General features: G+C 41.2%; 1 protein-coding gene across 1 annotated transcript in view; it reads left to right on the top strand.

Annotated features, from left to right (window-relative positions):
* dnajc17 (DnaJ (Hsp40) homolog, subfamily C, member 17) overlaps nucleotides 1-14,808 on the top strand; it is a 163,231-nt gene that overhangs the window by 42,134 nt on the left and 106,289 nt on the right. The window contains exon 2 of the mRNA XM_043698256.1: nucleotides 2,227-2,296. Within this exon, the coding sequence (XP_043554191.1) occupies nucleotides 2,227-2,296 (70 nt within the window). The remainder of the gene's footprint in view (nucleotides 1-2,226; nucleotides 2,297-14,808) is intronic.

Below are 14,808 nucleotides of genomic sequence, written 5' to 3'. Positions count from 1 at the left end.
GTTCCCTGGATGATGCCTGACCTGCTGTGCTGTTCCAGCAATAAAGTTTCAATTCACTAGATAGTCCTATTCTAAAAAGATTATTAACAGCAGTAGATTGCAGTACTTCAACTGCCAAAGTTGAAATGTTCATATATTGTTTTCTGGAATCTTCCACTTGGTTTCAGTCAGATCGTCGCACTGTCTATTACACTGTCAACTTCAAAGTTATGTAAAACCTGAGTTTGAAAATAAAATACTCTGCAATTCTGGTGTGGTCATCAGAAGAGAGAAAGATACTAATCCTCTGAGCTGTCAAGCAGGATGCAGTAGGAAGGTGTCTTTTCCTTGATATGTATCCTATGGCAGTTGAGAGACTCTTAGAAGGTTTACTCTGGCGTGGCTCAGTGATGAAAGGGCTAGAATGGAGGCTTAGTGTTGAAATTGGTTTGGGGATTATCAGAGGACTGAGGGAGAAGATCTTCATTGGTCACTGGATGTTACAACTCTGTTAAATGGAATAGATGGATGCATTGGAGGTTGTGAGTGACTGTGGATTGTTCCTTACAAATTCTGGGGAGACTGTATTATAAAGTGTCCATATGTTCAGCATGAGGTTTATCGTCACATTAAGACATTAGTCTGGGTTATTGTTTCCACACTTTAGAATATTTGATACCTACATGGTAAAGTTTAGTATATGTTGGTTTTAGTTTATTTCTTGCAGTAGAATTCTCAAAACTTGAGGATTGTAACGTAAAGGTTGTACATGCGTCATCACTTGTCAGTCAAGTGGACAAACACGAATACTGACAGGTTTTCAGTAATTTGCTTTTGAGCTAACTAGGAACAACCTAAGTGCACTCACATCATTCTCTTTAAGACCATAGTGGTCAGCTTCCCTTCGTTCTTTCCCTCCCCTGTTGCACTCCTGAATGTTGGATAACATTGCAATCTTCCTGTGTTGAGGTTTGGCATGAGACTGTTCCAAATGTATTCTGATGGTACTTTTGAAACCCTTGTGCTTGGATTTCGATTTGGTTGTTTTGTTTTCTCTCCAGCTGTGGTTGACTGATGGCAGATGATGCAGACAAATACAGAATTAAAAGCTGTCCAGTTTCTCTGGTTCACTTCATCGTTAGTATAAAACCGGCACACCTTGCTCTGTTCTCAAGTGAGGTATGCAGCAACCAGTCTGTGCCATCTGCTCCACAGCACACTGATCAGTTTCTCTGTGGTTCAAAACAAGCAAGGGTAATAAACAAATAGCACACAGAACGCTGTTGGATCGCTGTGATTTCCTTATTCAAAACCACAATTACAACCAGACTTCGCAGCTTCATTTCTTTTGAGTACAAATTTTAATTGGGAAAATCTGTGCTTACTCATGAAATAGGAATAATCATTATTAACCGTCTTATTGCCAGAAGCTTGAGCTTGTCGGAGATTGCTCAAATGTGATTCACAAATTGGCAGACAAGTCAAGTAGTTAAGTTTTTTTTTAACTTGCATCTCTTCAGGTTGTTTGCTTTCAATGACCCACTTTATGACAGTCACTTTGAAGCCACAACATAATTCCGTGGATCCAAATGTGAAATGTGAAACCTTGAAATGACGATCATACAGCTGACAAGATGCTCTGTAGCTTTGATCTTGCGTTGCTGAGCTCTCTGTCCACAACTCCGCCTTGTCATCTTGCTCAACTTGCCTGCTGCATAGCAACATGGACTTTCAATGTTCAACTATACTATGTCATACAACAATACTAATTTTTTTGCATTTCTTTCCTTGTCTTCCAACAGGTTCAGATCATGTTGTGTACATGCAGTTTTCTCAAGTAGTCATTTATATGTTTGTGATTTGTCATCCGGTGATTTGCCACTGCAGCTGATCCTGCCCATGTTTCAGTCGGGGCTCCCTGATCACTGGTTGGGACATTTTCCAGACTGAGGCAAAATGTACTGTCCCTCCTTAGGCCCTGCTGTGTCTCTGTCTCTGGTAATGCACACATGTCCACACCCCCACGTCCTTGCTGTCTGAGTGAAGCTTGATTATTCATCATGCCAGTATGTGTGAACCTATATCATTGCATAGTTTGCTAATTCCAGGAGAGAAAGAAAATAATTTTAAGTGTGGAGAGGAATGTACAAGGAATGACTTTTCCAAATTCAGTTTGGAAATTAATGTTACCCATAGATGCTCCTTACAATGATAATTTTTTTTTGTTTTTGCCTTTTGAATTTATAGATTAAGAAAGCATACAGACAGAAGGCTTTGAAATGTCACCCAGACAAGAACCCAGACAATCCCAAGGCAGGTGGGTCAATATGTTTCTTTCAGGGGTGACTCAAGTATTATTCATTTGGTTTGACATCTAAAGCTTCATTCAATTAACTTGGCTAGTAGACCACCAATAATTAGTCCTGATGACTTGCAGGGTATCATAGAATGTGACATAGCACACTCTGGAAGATGAAATTTGATTAAATTTGCGGTGCTATACACTGCTTGAGAAGGACAACGGCAAAAGGAGAAATGAAGATTTCTTCACGTTCAAGATCATTTAGAAATGAAGGAATCTGAACTTCTAGGAAGGGCTGAAGTGAAACTTTGAGGTTTGAAATAAATAATATTGAGAATTAAGTTAAAAGAGATTTGAACGTGCAATTGAAAATAAGATGTTCTTGCAAAGAAGAAGAATTACCAAGTTGAATGCCCTCTTTTAAATAAACGAGTAGGACTTCTGAGAAGATTTATAGCTCAGATTGAGGTTATAGATGTAAGTTTGCTCGCTGAGCTGGAAGGTTCACTTTCTGATGTGTATATAAAAAGAACAGGTACCCAATGAACACAGTCTGCCGATTTCCCAGCAACAAACTCATACAAGCAGACAAAACATGTCCAGAAACCCTAGCCGCTCTCCCCTACAACAAAGACATCTCTGAAATGACTGCCAGACTATGCAGACCTCTTGGCATCATGGACCTCACAAACCCAATAACACTAAAACAGCAGCTAATGAACTTAAAAACCCTATAGAAACAACAAGCAAAACTAATGTCATTTACAAAATACCTAACAAACATTACACAGGACAAACCGGCAGAAAACTAGTTACCAGGATACATGAACATCAACTAGCCACAAAACAACATGACCCACGATCACTAGAATCCTTACATACAGATGAGGAAGGACACTACTTTGACTGGGACAACAGATCCCACTCTAGGACAAGCCCAACAGAGACATGCATGTGAATTCCTAGAAGCATGGCATTCCAACTGGATCCTATCACAAACACATTGACTTGGACCCCATCAACCAACTCAAACCCCCCCCCAGTAGTTGCATGAAACAGACCACACTATCATATTGTCAGAAGTTAGAAATTTATTTGAAATGAAATAGAAGCTTATAGAATAACTGTGGTGAGCAGAAAAGCAGAATACCAAGAATGCTGGAAATCAGAAGGAAAAGCCGAAAGTGCTCAAAAGAGTTTCAAAGAAGAGTCAATTTGGACTTGAAATGTTAAGTCTGTTTCTCCCTCCAACAGTTGCTGCCAAACCTGCTAAGTAACTGTCCACACCGGTGTTTAGAAGTATTCTCTAGCACTTGTTGGTTTCTGGTTTTGTTTGGAAGCTTAGTATTTTGTTCATGGATGTAAAGCTAGGTTAAAGGTCAACATTTGATATTGGAGAGTGTATAAAACTTTCCATCAAACTTGTTTTGAATTGATTATATGTGTCTGTGGCAAATAGAGTTGGGTGAGATTGCCAAAATTGCAAAAAAGCCCAAAATAAAACACAATGGCTCTTTATGCATGTAAATGATGATGCCACCTCTACCTCATCATCATCTCTTTCTACTGCCTGCTTGTCGTCAGCCAGCTTATCTGATGTGCGCTCCTGGATACAATTATCTCCAGTTAAACATTGGGAAGACTGAAGCTATTGTTTTGAGTCCCTACCGCACATTCCATCCTTCACCACCAATTACAATCCCCTTCCACTCCAATGTCTTAGACTGGATCAAATTTATGTAACTTTGACGTCCGAATTTACCCACAGCTCAATGGACTCCATATGCTAAACTTGTGTCAACAGCTAAATCCACATCTATCTCATTCCATTTTTCATCCATGCTTTCAAATTTGTCGGCATCTTGTCTTTGCTTATTTCTATAATACATTCCACCAGTAAAATCCCTCATGATATCTGCATTCATCTCTGCTTTTGTATTCAAGTCCTCCCAAAATAAGTGTGAACACTGCATTTGCCTTCCTAACTACTGACTCAACCTGCAAGTTTACCTTGAGAATCCTGGAATAAAACTACTTATTCTTTGCACTTCAGACTTCTGAATTTTCTCCCCATTTAGAAAATAGTCCATGCCTCTATTCTTCCTACCAAAGTGCATGATCTCACACTTTCCCATGTTGTACTCCATCTACCACTTCATTGCCCACTCTCCTAACATGTTCAAATCCTTCTGCAGCCTCCCTGCCTCCTCAATATTACCTGTCCCTCTACCTGTCTTTGTATCGTCTGCAAACTTAGCCAGAATGCCCCCAGTTCTTTCATCTAGATCGTAATGTACAAAGTGAAATGTTTCGCTCCTAATACCGAGCCTTGTGAAAAACCACTTGTCACCGGCTGCCATCCTGAGAAGGACCCTTTTATCCCTACTCTCTGCTTTCTGTCAGACAGCCAATCGTCTATCCATGTTAGCATTTTGCCTGTAACACCATGCTTCCTTATCTTACTCAATAACCTCCTGTGCAGCACCTTGCCAAAGGCCCCCTTGGAATCTAAGTAGATGAATTCCATTGGCTTTCTTTGGTCTCAGCTACTCATTACTTCTTCAAAGATTTGTAGCAGTTTTGTCAGGCGTGGCCTCCCCTTGTGAAACCATGCCGACTTTGTCTTATTTTACCAGCATTGACCTCAAAACAAGAGATTACAATTACAACAATGTGTTACAAGAAAGGGAAGAGGAATAATCTTGGGAATTACAGACCAGTCAATCTTACGTCTGTGGTGGATAAAGTATTGGAGAGGATTCTGAGAGACCGGATTTATGATTATTTGGAAAAGCATAGTCTGATTAGTCAGCATGGCTTTGTGAGGGCAGGTCATGCCTCACAAGCCTTATTGAATTCTTTGAGGATGTGACAAAACGCATGATGAAGGTAGAGCAGCGAATGTGATGTTTATGGATCTTAGCAAGACATTTGATAAGGTTCCCCATGGTAGGCTCATTATGAAAGTAAGGAGGCATGGGATTGAGGGAAATTTGTCTGTCTGGATACAGAATTGGCTGGCCCATAGAAGACAGAGAGTGATAGTAGATGGAAAGTGGTGGAGCTCGGTGACCAGTGGTGTTCTGCAGGGATTTATTTTTGGACCTCTGCTCTTTGTGATTTTTATAAATGGCTTGGATGCAGAAGTGGAAAAGTGGGTTAGTAAGTTTGCTGATGACACAAAGGTTGGTGGAGGGCTTTTGTAGGTTAGAATGGGACATTGACAGGATGCAGAACTGGGCTGAGAAGTGGCAGTTGGTGTTCAACCTGGAAAAGAGTGAAGTGATTCACATTGGATGCACATTACAGGCTTAAAGGTAGGATTCTTGGCATTGTGGAGGATCAGCGGGATCTTGGGGTCCACGTCCATAGATCCCTCAAAGCTGCCACCCAAGATGATAGGGTTGATAAGAAGGTGTATGGTGTGTTGGCTTTCATTAGCAGAAAGATTGAGTTTAAGAGCTGTGAGGTTATGCTGCAGCTCTATGGAGACCTGGTTAGACCATACTTCAAATGTTGTGTTCCGTTCTGGTCGCCTCATTATAGGAAAGATGTGAATGCATTAGAGAGAGTAGAGAGGAGACTTACCAGGATTTTACCCGAACTGGAGGGCATGTCTTATGAAGAAAGGTTGAGGGAGCTAGAGCTTTTCTTATTGTAGCAAAGAGCTGTGAGCGGTGACTTGATAGAGATGTACAAGATGATGAGGCACAGGTAGAGTGGGTAGAGACTTTTTCCCAGGGCAAAAATATCTATCACAAGGGGGCATAAATTTAAGATGATTGAAGGAAGCTTGTAGGGAGATGTCAGAGGTTGGTTCTATGCACAGAGAGTGGTGGGTGCATGAAATGCTCTGCTAGTGGTGATGGTAGAGTCAGATACATTAGGGACATTTAACTGCCTCTTGGATAGACACATGGATGATCATAAAATGAAGGGTATGTAGCTTAGTTTGATCTTGCAGTAGGATAAAAGTTCGGCATAACATTGAGGGCCGAAGGGCCTGTACTGTTCTATGTTCTGAGTGCTACTCAGTCCATGCCAAATACACCTACTAATATCTGGGACAAGTTTTGAAATTGGGAAATTAGTCCCACAGATTGCCCTCTCCCATCTGCTGTTTGACAAGAGAGTGGCCATATCCATTGGCTCAAGTCAGACCTAGAACAAAGGATGACAGCTGTGGTCATTGGAGGACTATCATCTCAGTCCCAGCATACCAATGAATGAGCTTGTTATTTTTCACTAGAAGTGCTCTTACACAGACAACTGAAATTTCCCCCTGCACCCTCATCACCAAATCACCTATGGTATTTTTCCATCTATTAAGCACCATCAGTAATTTTCAAATTGATTAATTTGCATTCAGAGTCCATGAAGTGGAATGCAGACCATCAAAGATGAGGGAGAGAATGGAGGCAAGCTTGGCAGTGTACTGTCTGATGCCCAACCATCTTCAACTGTTTCTTCAATGATTTTAACTCTGCCGTTAGGTCAAATAGGAATGTTCACCATACTGATGATTGCACAATTTTAGTACCATTTGCAACTCCACTTCATGTCCATTGTTTAGCAAAATCTGGACAACATTCAGGCTTGAACTGAAAAGTGACAAGTAACATTGGTATCACACCAGTGACAAGAAATGACCATCTAACACAAGAATTTAACCATCCTCCCCTGAACTTTCAATAATATTCCTATTATTGAATCCCCACTTACAACATTTTGGGCATAGCATTGATCAGAGACTTAACTGGTCCAAAAACCTGAGTACAGTGATTATAAGTGAAGGTCTGAGTCTACGAATTCTGCAATGGGTAACTCACCAGATGCCTGTCTGCCATCTAGAGATGTACACCACAGAAACAGACCCTTCATTCCAACTCGTCCATGCTGACCAGATATCCCAACCTAATCTAGTACCATTGGCCAGCACTTGGCCCATATCCCTCCAAATCCTTCCTACTCATATACCCAACCAGATGCCTTTTAAATGTTGTAATTGTACCAGCCTCCACCACTTTCTCTGGCAGCTCATTCCATACACGCAACACCCTCTGTGTGAAAAAGTTGCCCTTAAGTCCCTTTTATATCTTTCCCTTCTCACCCTAAACCTATGCCCTCTAGTTCTAGACTCCCCGAGGAAAAGACCTTGTCTATTTATCCTATCCATGCCCCTCATGATTTTATAAACCTCTGAGGTCACCCCTCAGCCTTCACTCCAGGGAAAACAGCCCCAGCCTATTCAGCCTCTCCCTATAGCTCAAATCCTCCACCCCTGGCAAAATCCTTATAAATCTTTTCTGAACCCTTTCAAGTTTCACAACATCCTTCCAGTCAGAAATGTGTTGAAATACTCCCCATTTGTCAAGATGGATGCAGCTGCAACAAGCAACTATGCAGGGCAAAGTAGCTTGCTTGATCAACACCTTGTCCACAACTTTAAACATTCACTCCCTCCACCACCAAGACACAGTGCAAGCACTGTATGTAATATATAAGATGCACTCATTGCAACAGTTCGAGGCTCCTTCAACAACTTTCCCATCCTGTGACTGCTACTACCCCAAAGGATGAGAGCAGCAAATGCATGGGAACATCATAGTGCAACTCTATAAAGCTTTACTTAGGTCACATTAGGAGTTTTGTGTGAAGTCTGGTCACCACACTATAAGAAAGATGTAGAGGCTCTGGAGAGGATGGCGAAGAGGTTGGCCAGGATGTTGCGTGGATTTAGAGTTATTAGCAAAAAGGAGAGGTTGGACAAACTTGAATTGTTTTCACGAGAGTGTCAGAGGCTGAGGGACAACCTGATGGAAGTATAGAAAATTATGGAAGCAAGCTTTTTACACAATGAATGGTAGTTGCCTGGAACACACTGCCAGGGGTGGTGGTATAAGCAGATAGAATAACAACTTCTAAGAGTCATTTAACAGACATATAAAGAGGCAGGAAATAGAGGGATAAGGACTATTTGCAGGTAGATGAGGTTAGTTTAGAATGCCACCATTGGGGCCGAAGGGTCTGTTCCAGTGCTGTACTGTTCTATGATCCTATCCAAACCACACACCATCCTGACTTGGAAATATATTGTGTTCTGTCATCGTCTCCTGTCATATCCTGGATCTCTGTACCTAACAGCACTGTGGGTATAAATGCATCAGATGAACATCGGTGATTCAATAAGGTGCTCACTGCCACCTTTTCAGGGGCAATTAGGGAAGTACAACAAATGCTGGCCTAGCCAGTGGCACTCTCACTCTGTAAGAAGAAAAGAAAACTTTCACCCCACCTAGGATCAGCCACCTAGGTGGGGTGAACTCGGGAATATCCCTAATGAATGTCTCCTCAGCGCTACATTTTTCTTTTGCTCCTTACATCCTCCTTTGAGTAAAAGCAGAATGTATCAGGAAGGCTAATAAACCATTTTTGTCAGAGTCAAATTTATAATCTATTGAAAAATCAAAAGAGCTGCCCATGCTACAAATCAGATGCTGTAATTAAGTTTATAATTTGATGATATGGGCTGTTTTCATGCATTAAAGGTCCCATGTAATTGCAGATTGTCTTGTTCTCATTCCACCTCAGTTAAATGTTTTTGAGGGCATTTTTAAGAGTACTTGAGGGCAATCCTTGGTTTTCAGGAGCTCCCTTTTCAATCCAATTGACTCCTCCATTAGATTATGCAGCCTTCCAGCAGCCTTTATTTGTCGTTGATAAATGGGATTTCGATCTGTCTAAGAAGCAGAATTAGAAGAATTCATCAATACTCTCAATAATCTTCATAGCTGCATTAAACTTAAAGATACATTACACAAGGAAGCATCAATTTCCTAGACGCAATAGTATTTAAATCAATACAAGACAGTAGGTAATGTTAGCGACAAAGACCTTTCTTCAAAAAGAAACAATTCACACTTCTGGACACAAAAAGCATCATCTAAAACATGCTTTCTCTAAACTGCTGAGGTCATAGCTAAATAGATTATCTTTAATTAAGCTGCTCCAGCTGATGTAATTCATGCTATGTATGTTGCTTTGAGGTGTCATAACATGCAGCTACACATGTATATGAAATATAGCTACTGATTATTAAGCTATACATGTCATTACAAAAGCATTCTCAATGTTTTATTGAAAGCCAGCTTAAGAGACTCCATATTAACTTGCAAGCAGTTTGTTACTTTTTTTTCTGTTCTCAGTGAGCTGAGTAGTCTTTCATTGAAAAGTGTAAAACTATTCTCCCCATTTGCAGTTCCCTCTTCACACTTTGCAGTTCTGTCTCCCTGCTTTCGAAGCCACATTTGCAGCCCCTTATCCCCTTTGCACCTTGCTTTCCCTCCAGCTCCTGTACTTGGCCGCCAGCCTCATTCTCTGGGTCTTGGCCTCAGCCCCAATCCTCCCTCAGTGGCCTCTCTCCTCAGTCCATTAGCCTCACTTTGCCATTTCCCTCAACAGTAACCACATCCCTCCCCCACCCCAGCTAACTTTATCCCATATCACTCTATCATACCACCAAAAACCTTTGTCATCTCCAACTTTATTTCTGCTGCCATTCACCTTGTTGCTTTAATCACAAGTTGCTTCTCTCCAGCATTTGCTTCTAACAGGCTCAGTGGAAGATCACAGCTCGAATACTGTGTGAAGCTGTGGTCTCCTTGTTTAAGGAAGCGTATAAATGTATTGGAGACATTTCAGAGGAGGCATACTAGATTTCAGCCAGGAATAAGTAGGTTATCTTGTGAGGTTAAATTGGACAGGTTGGGTTTTGTTTTCACTTGAGTTTTAGAAGAGTGAGAGGTAGCTTTATTTAAGTATAAGATTCTGAATGATCTTGACAAAGAGGATATGGAAAAGACATTTCATCTTGTGTTTCAGTCCAGAATGCATTACTTTAAAGTTAAGAGTCACACTTTTTCAGGTCAGAAGAGTTTTTTTTTCTCTCTCTCTCAACTTTGGCACTCTCTGCCTCAGAAGGTGGGGGGATCGGCACGGTGGCTCAGTGGTGAGCACAGCGCCGGGCACCCGGGTTCGATTCCAGCCTTGGGCGACTGTCTAGAATTTGCACGTTCTTCCCGTGTCAGTGTGGATTTCCTCCGGATGCTCAGGTTTCCTCCCACAGTCCAAAAACGTGCAGGTTAGGTGAATTGGCCATGCTAAATTGCCCATAGTGTTCAGGGATGTGTAGGTGCATTAGTTAGGGATGATACGAAAGTCGGAGGAGTTGTTGACAGTGAGGAAGGATGTGGCAGGTTACAGCAGGATATAGAGAAGCTGCAGAGCTGGGCAGAAAGGTGGCAAATGGAATTCAATGTAGCTAAATGTGAGGTGATTCACTTTGGGAAGAATAACAAAAAGATGGGGTACGGGGCTAATGGTCGGATACTTGGTAGTGTGAATGAGCAGAGGGATCTTGGTGTCCATGTACACAGATCTCTGAAAGTTGCCACCCAGGTAAATAGTGCGGTGAGGAAGGCATATGGCGTACTGGCTTTTATTGGTAGAGGAATTGAGTTCCGGAGTCCTGAGGTCATGATGCAGTTGTATAAGACTCTGGTACGGCCGCATCTGGAATATTGTGTGCAGTTTTGGTCGCCATACTATAGGAAGGATGGGGAGACATTGGAACGGGTGCAGAGGAGGTTTACCAGGATGTTGCCTGGTATGGAAGGAAAATCGTATGAGGAAAGACTGAGGCACTTGGGGCTGTTTTCACTAGAGAAAAGAAGGTTTACGGGTGACTTGATTGAGGTGTACAAGATGATTAGGGGATTAGATAGGGTTGACAGTGTGAACCTTTTCCCGCGTATGGAGGCGGGTATTACAAGGGGGCATAGCTTTAAAGTAAGGGGGTGTAGATATAGGACTGAAGTTAGGGGTAGGTTCTCCACTCAGCGAGTCGTAAGTTCATGGAATGCCCGGCCAGCAGCAGTGGTGGACTCTCTCTCTTTATGGGCATTTAAGAGGGCATTGGATAGGTATATGGAGGATAGTAGGTTAGTATAGGTTAGGTGGGCTTGGATCGGCGCAACATCGAGGGCCAAAGGGCCTGTACTGCGCTGTATTCTTCTATGTTCTATGTTCTAAATGTAGAGTAATAGGGTAGGGGAATGGTTCTGGATGGGTTACTCTTCAGAGGGTCGGTATGGACTTGTTGGGCCAAATGGCCTATTTCCATACTGTAGGGATTCTTTGAAGGCAGTGGAGGCGAGGTCACTGAATATTTTGAAGACAGACCTGGATAAATTCTTGTTAGACAGGTGAATCAGAGGTTATTAGGATGGATGAGAATATGGCATCCATGCTTTTAGTGAGCGTTAATGAGTCTGTTGAGGAACTGCTGAACATGGGAGATAATAACTTGAGGTATCTAAGTGAGTCAATTTTGGATGAAGAAAAAATATTTGATACAGTAACAACTTTTATTACATCTTTTCAATATTTCACAGCTTCTAGTTCTTGTATATTATTCAGAAGGATGGCAAATCTGCTAATTTTTTTTGGTTCTTAATTAAGCAGTTCTGGGAAGGCCAGAATTATTGTTCATGCCCATTTTTGCTTTGAGAAGGTTGTGGTTGAAATCGGAGATTCTGAAGGCAGTGGGCGACAGGGCAAGAGTATTGAGAAAACTACTAATATAGATGGCCGAATGTTCTCAGAACCTGCATCACAGGGTTTTAAAAAAAAGTGGCTGCTGAGAGAGTAGCTGCATTGGTTGTATTCCTTGGGTTCTGCAGAGAATCCATCGGATTGGAAAGTAGCAAATGTAGGTCCACTTTTCAAAAAGGAAGGAGACAAAAAAGCTAGTTAGCTTATCTTTCGTAAGGGGAATGTTGGAATCTATTATTAAGGAAAATAGATCAGGCGCTTAGAAAATCTTAAAGCATTCGGCAGAGTCAACATGATTTTGTGAAAGCAAAACAGGGTTTGACTAATTTATTAGCTTTTTTCAGGACGTAACAAGCAACATGAATAAAGAGTGATTTTCAAAAGACATTTGGTAAGGTTCAACTTCAAAGATTACTGCACAAAATAAGAGCTCATGATAAAGGGAGTAATGTACATATAAAGAATTGTTTTGCCAACAAGAAGCAGGGATTAAGATAGGTAGGATGGTAGTTTGTAATGAGGACATAAGCAGTCTGCGAAGAGGCAATGTTGGCTTAAGTTGACTGGCAAAAATTTCACAGATGGAGTATAATGTGAGAAATTGTGAGCTTGTGCACTTCAGCAGGAAGAATTGAAAAGTATGCTATTTAAACGAATTGAGATTGCAGAACTTGTGTACTGAGGGATCTGGACTTACTGGTACAAGATACAGCAAGTGATTAGGAAGGCAAATTAAGTTATATTGTTTATTGCAAAGAGAATGGAATCTTAACGTAGGGGAATTTCACTGTAGTGTATAGGGTCTTCGTGAGGGCAGCCCACAAACCCACCAACACACTAAAACAGCAGCTAATGAACTTGAAAGACCCTATACAGACAACAAGCAAAATTAATATCATTTACAAAATATCTTGCAAGAACTGTAACAAACCCTACATTTGACAAACAGGCAGAAAACTAGCCATCAGGATACATGAACATCAACTAGCCACAAAAAGATATGACCCATTATCACTAGTATCTTTCCATACAGATGAGGAAGGACACCACTTCGACTGGACAACATATCCATCCTAGGACAAGCTAAACAGAGATACTTGCGAGAATTCTGAGAAGCATGGCATTCCAACTGGAGCTCTATCAACAAACTCATTGACTTGGGTCCTATTTACTACCCCCTGAGAAAAAGAACAGGAAATGACATAACCAACCCAAGGAAACCTAAACAGAAATAAAAAGCAGGCCATACCACCTGTGCTTCAACCGGAGGCTCACTGATGATGATACCCAGTATGGTGACGAAATGTCTGAAAACAAACCTTCCAGCTCAGCGAGCAAACCTGCATCCAGAAGATTAACTTTACTAATTCCTCATATGAAGGATTTTTTATATCCTGAGGTTTTTGATAAGATGCCACATCAAAGGTTATTGTGGAAAATAAAAGTTGGGTGCCCTATTGCATTAATCACAGAAGGTTCATATGCAGATACAGCAAGTCCTCAGGCAAACTAATGGAAAGTTGTTTTATTGTGAGGGGAATTGAATGGAAAAGTTGGGAGATTATAACTCCAGTGTTATAGGAGTTGAGAGCACACCTGGAGTACTGTGTAGAGTATAAGTCACTGTACTTACAGAAGGACATTAACAGATTGGAAACAGTTCAGAGAAGGTTTCCCAGACGAACACCTGGAATAGCAGATTGCTTTATCAGGAAAGGTTTGACAGGCTAGGCCTATCCTCTGGAATTTAGAAGAGTCAGATGTTTCTTAATTATAACAAGTACGATCCTGAGGGAAATTGATCAGGTGAGTGGAGAAAAGATGTTCCTTTGTGGGCAATCTAGAACAGGTTGACAGAATCCCATTCCTCAAAAGAGGATTCTTGCAGAATCTTCAAATGTTTTGAAGGCAGAGATAAATAGATTCTTGATTACCAATTGGATGAAAGACTATTGGGGATATGCAGGCATGTTGAGTTGAGGTTAAATTCAGATTAACCGTGATCGTATTCAGTGGTGGAGCAGGTTTGAAGGGCCACATGCCTACTGTTGTTCCTTGTTCTCATGTCCATATGTTTATTAGGAAAGACAGAAAAAGCAGGCCTGGAGTTAGAAGAACAGGGGTAATCTTCTTGAACCATTATAAATCCTAATGTGACTTGAATGCTGAGAGGATGATTTCCCTGGTGGGAGGAACTAGAGTTAGGGTGCATAGTTTGAAACAAGGAGAGTCCCATTTAAGATAAAGAGAAGGAGCAATTTCTTACTGTGAAAAGGTTGTTAGTATTTTCCTTTTCCTGTCATGGAGGCATAGCTAGTGAATATCTTTTGAGGCTGAGTCACATTCTTGACGGACAAGTGAGTTGAGGGTCATGGAGATGGACACAAAAGTAGAGTTGAGGCCACAGTCTCCGGTAAGATCTTATCAAATTAAACAGGCTTGAGGTGCCAGGTGATGTACTCATGTTCCTAACTCATATGTTCATACGTATGCTCAATATCAGTCATGTACAGATTTGATGGAGATGGCAGATTCTGTTCCTTGAACCAACTCTGGATTCCTAGCAACAATCCAACAGGTTTCAAGCTCATTTTCAGTTGTTAGGCCAGATACCAGATTTCTTTAATCTAGTTTCCCAAGCTAACATTGGTAGGATGTAATCGCAGAAAATGGGTTGCTAGTACAGAACCATAAGTCCTCGGGTTCTGGTTTATGTGCAGGAAAGACTCCTCATTTTATTCCGTAACATCTCGTTATGTTCCTTGAGTTTGACCCATCATTAAGTTTAATTATGGCTGATCGAAACTCCATTGACCTTCCTTTGCTTTGTATTCATTAACATGTTTAGCAAATTCAGTAGCCGCAGTTTTGAAAATTTAATCAATCCTACGTGCATTGCATTTTGTACTACAGTT

The sequence above is a fragment of the Chiloscyllium plagiosum genome, chromosome 10, assembly GCF_004010195.1.
Source record: "Chiloscyllium plagiosum isolate BGI_BamShark_2017 chromosome 10, ASM401019v2, whole genome shotgun sequence".
Lineage (NCBI taxonomy): Eukaryota > Metazoa > Chordata > Chondrichthyes > Orectolobiformes > Hemiscylliidae > Chiloscyllium > Chiloscyllium plagiosum.
The sequence above is the reverse complement of the archived record's forward strand: the minus strand, read 5'-3'. Positions and strand labels throughout refer to the sequence as shown.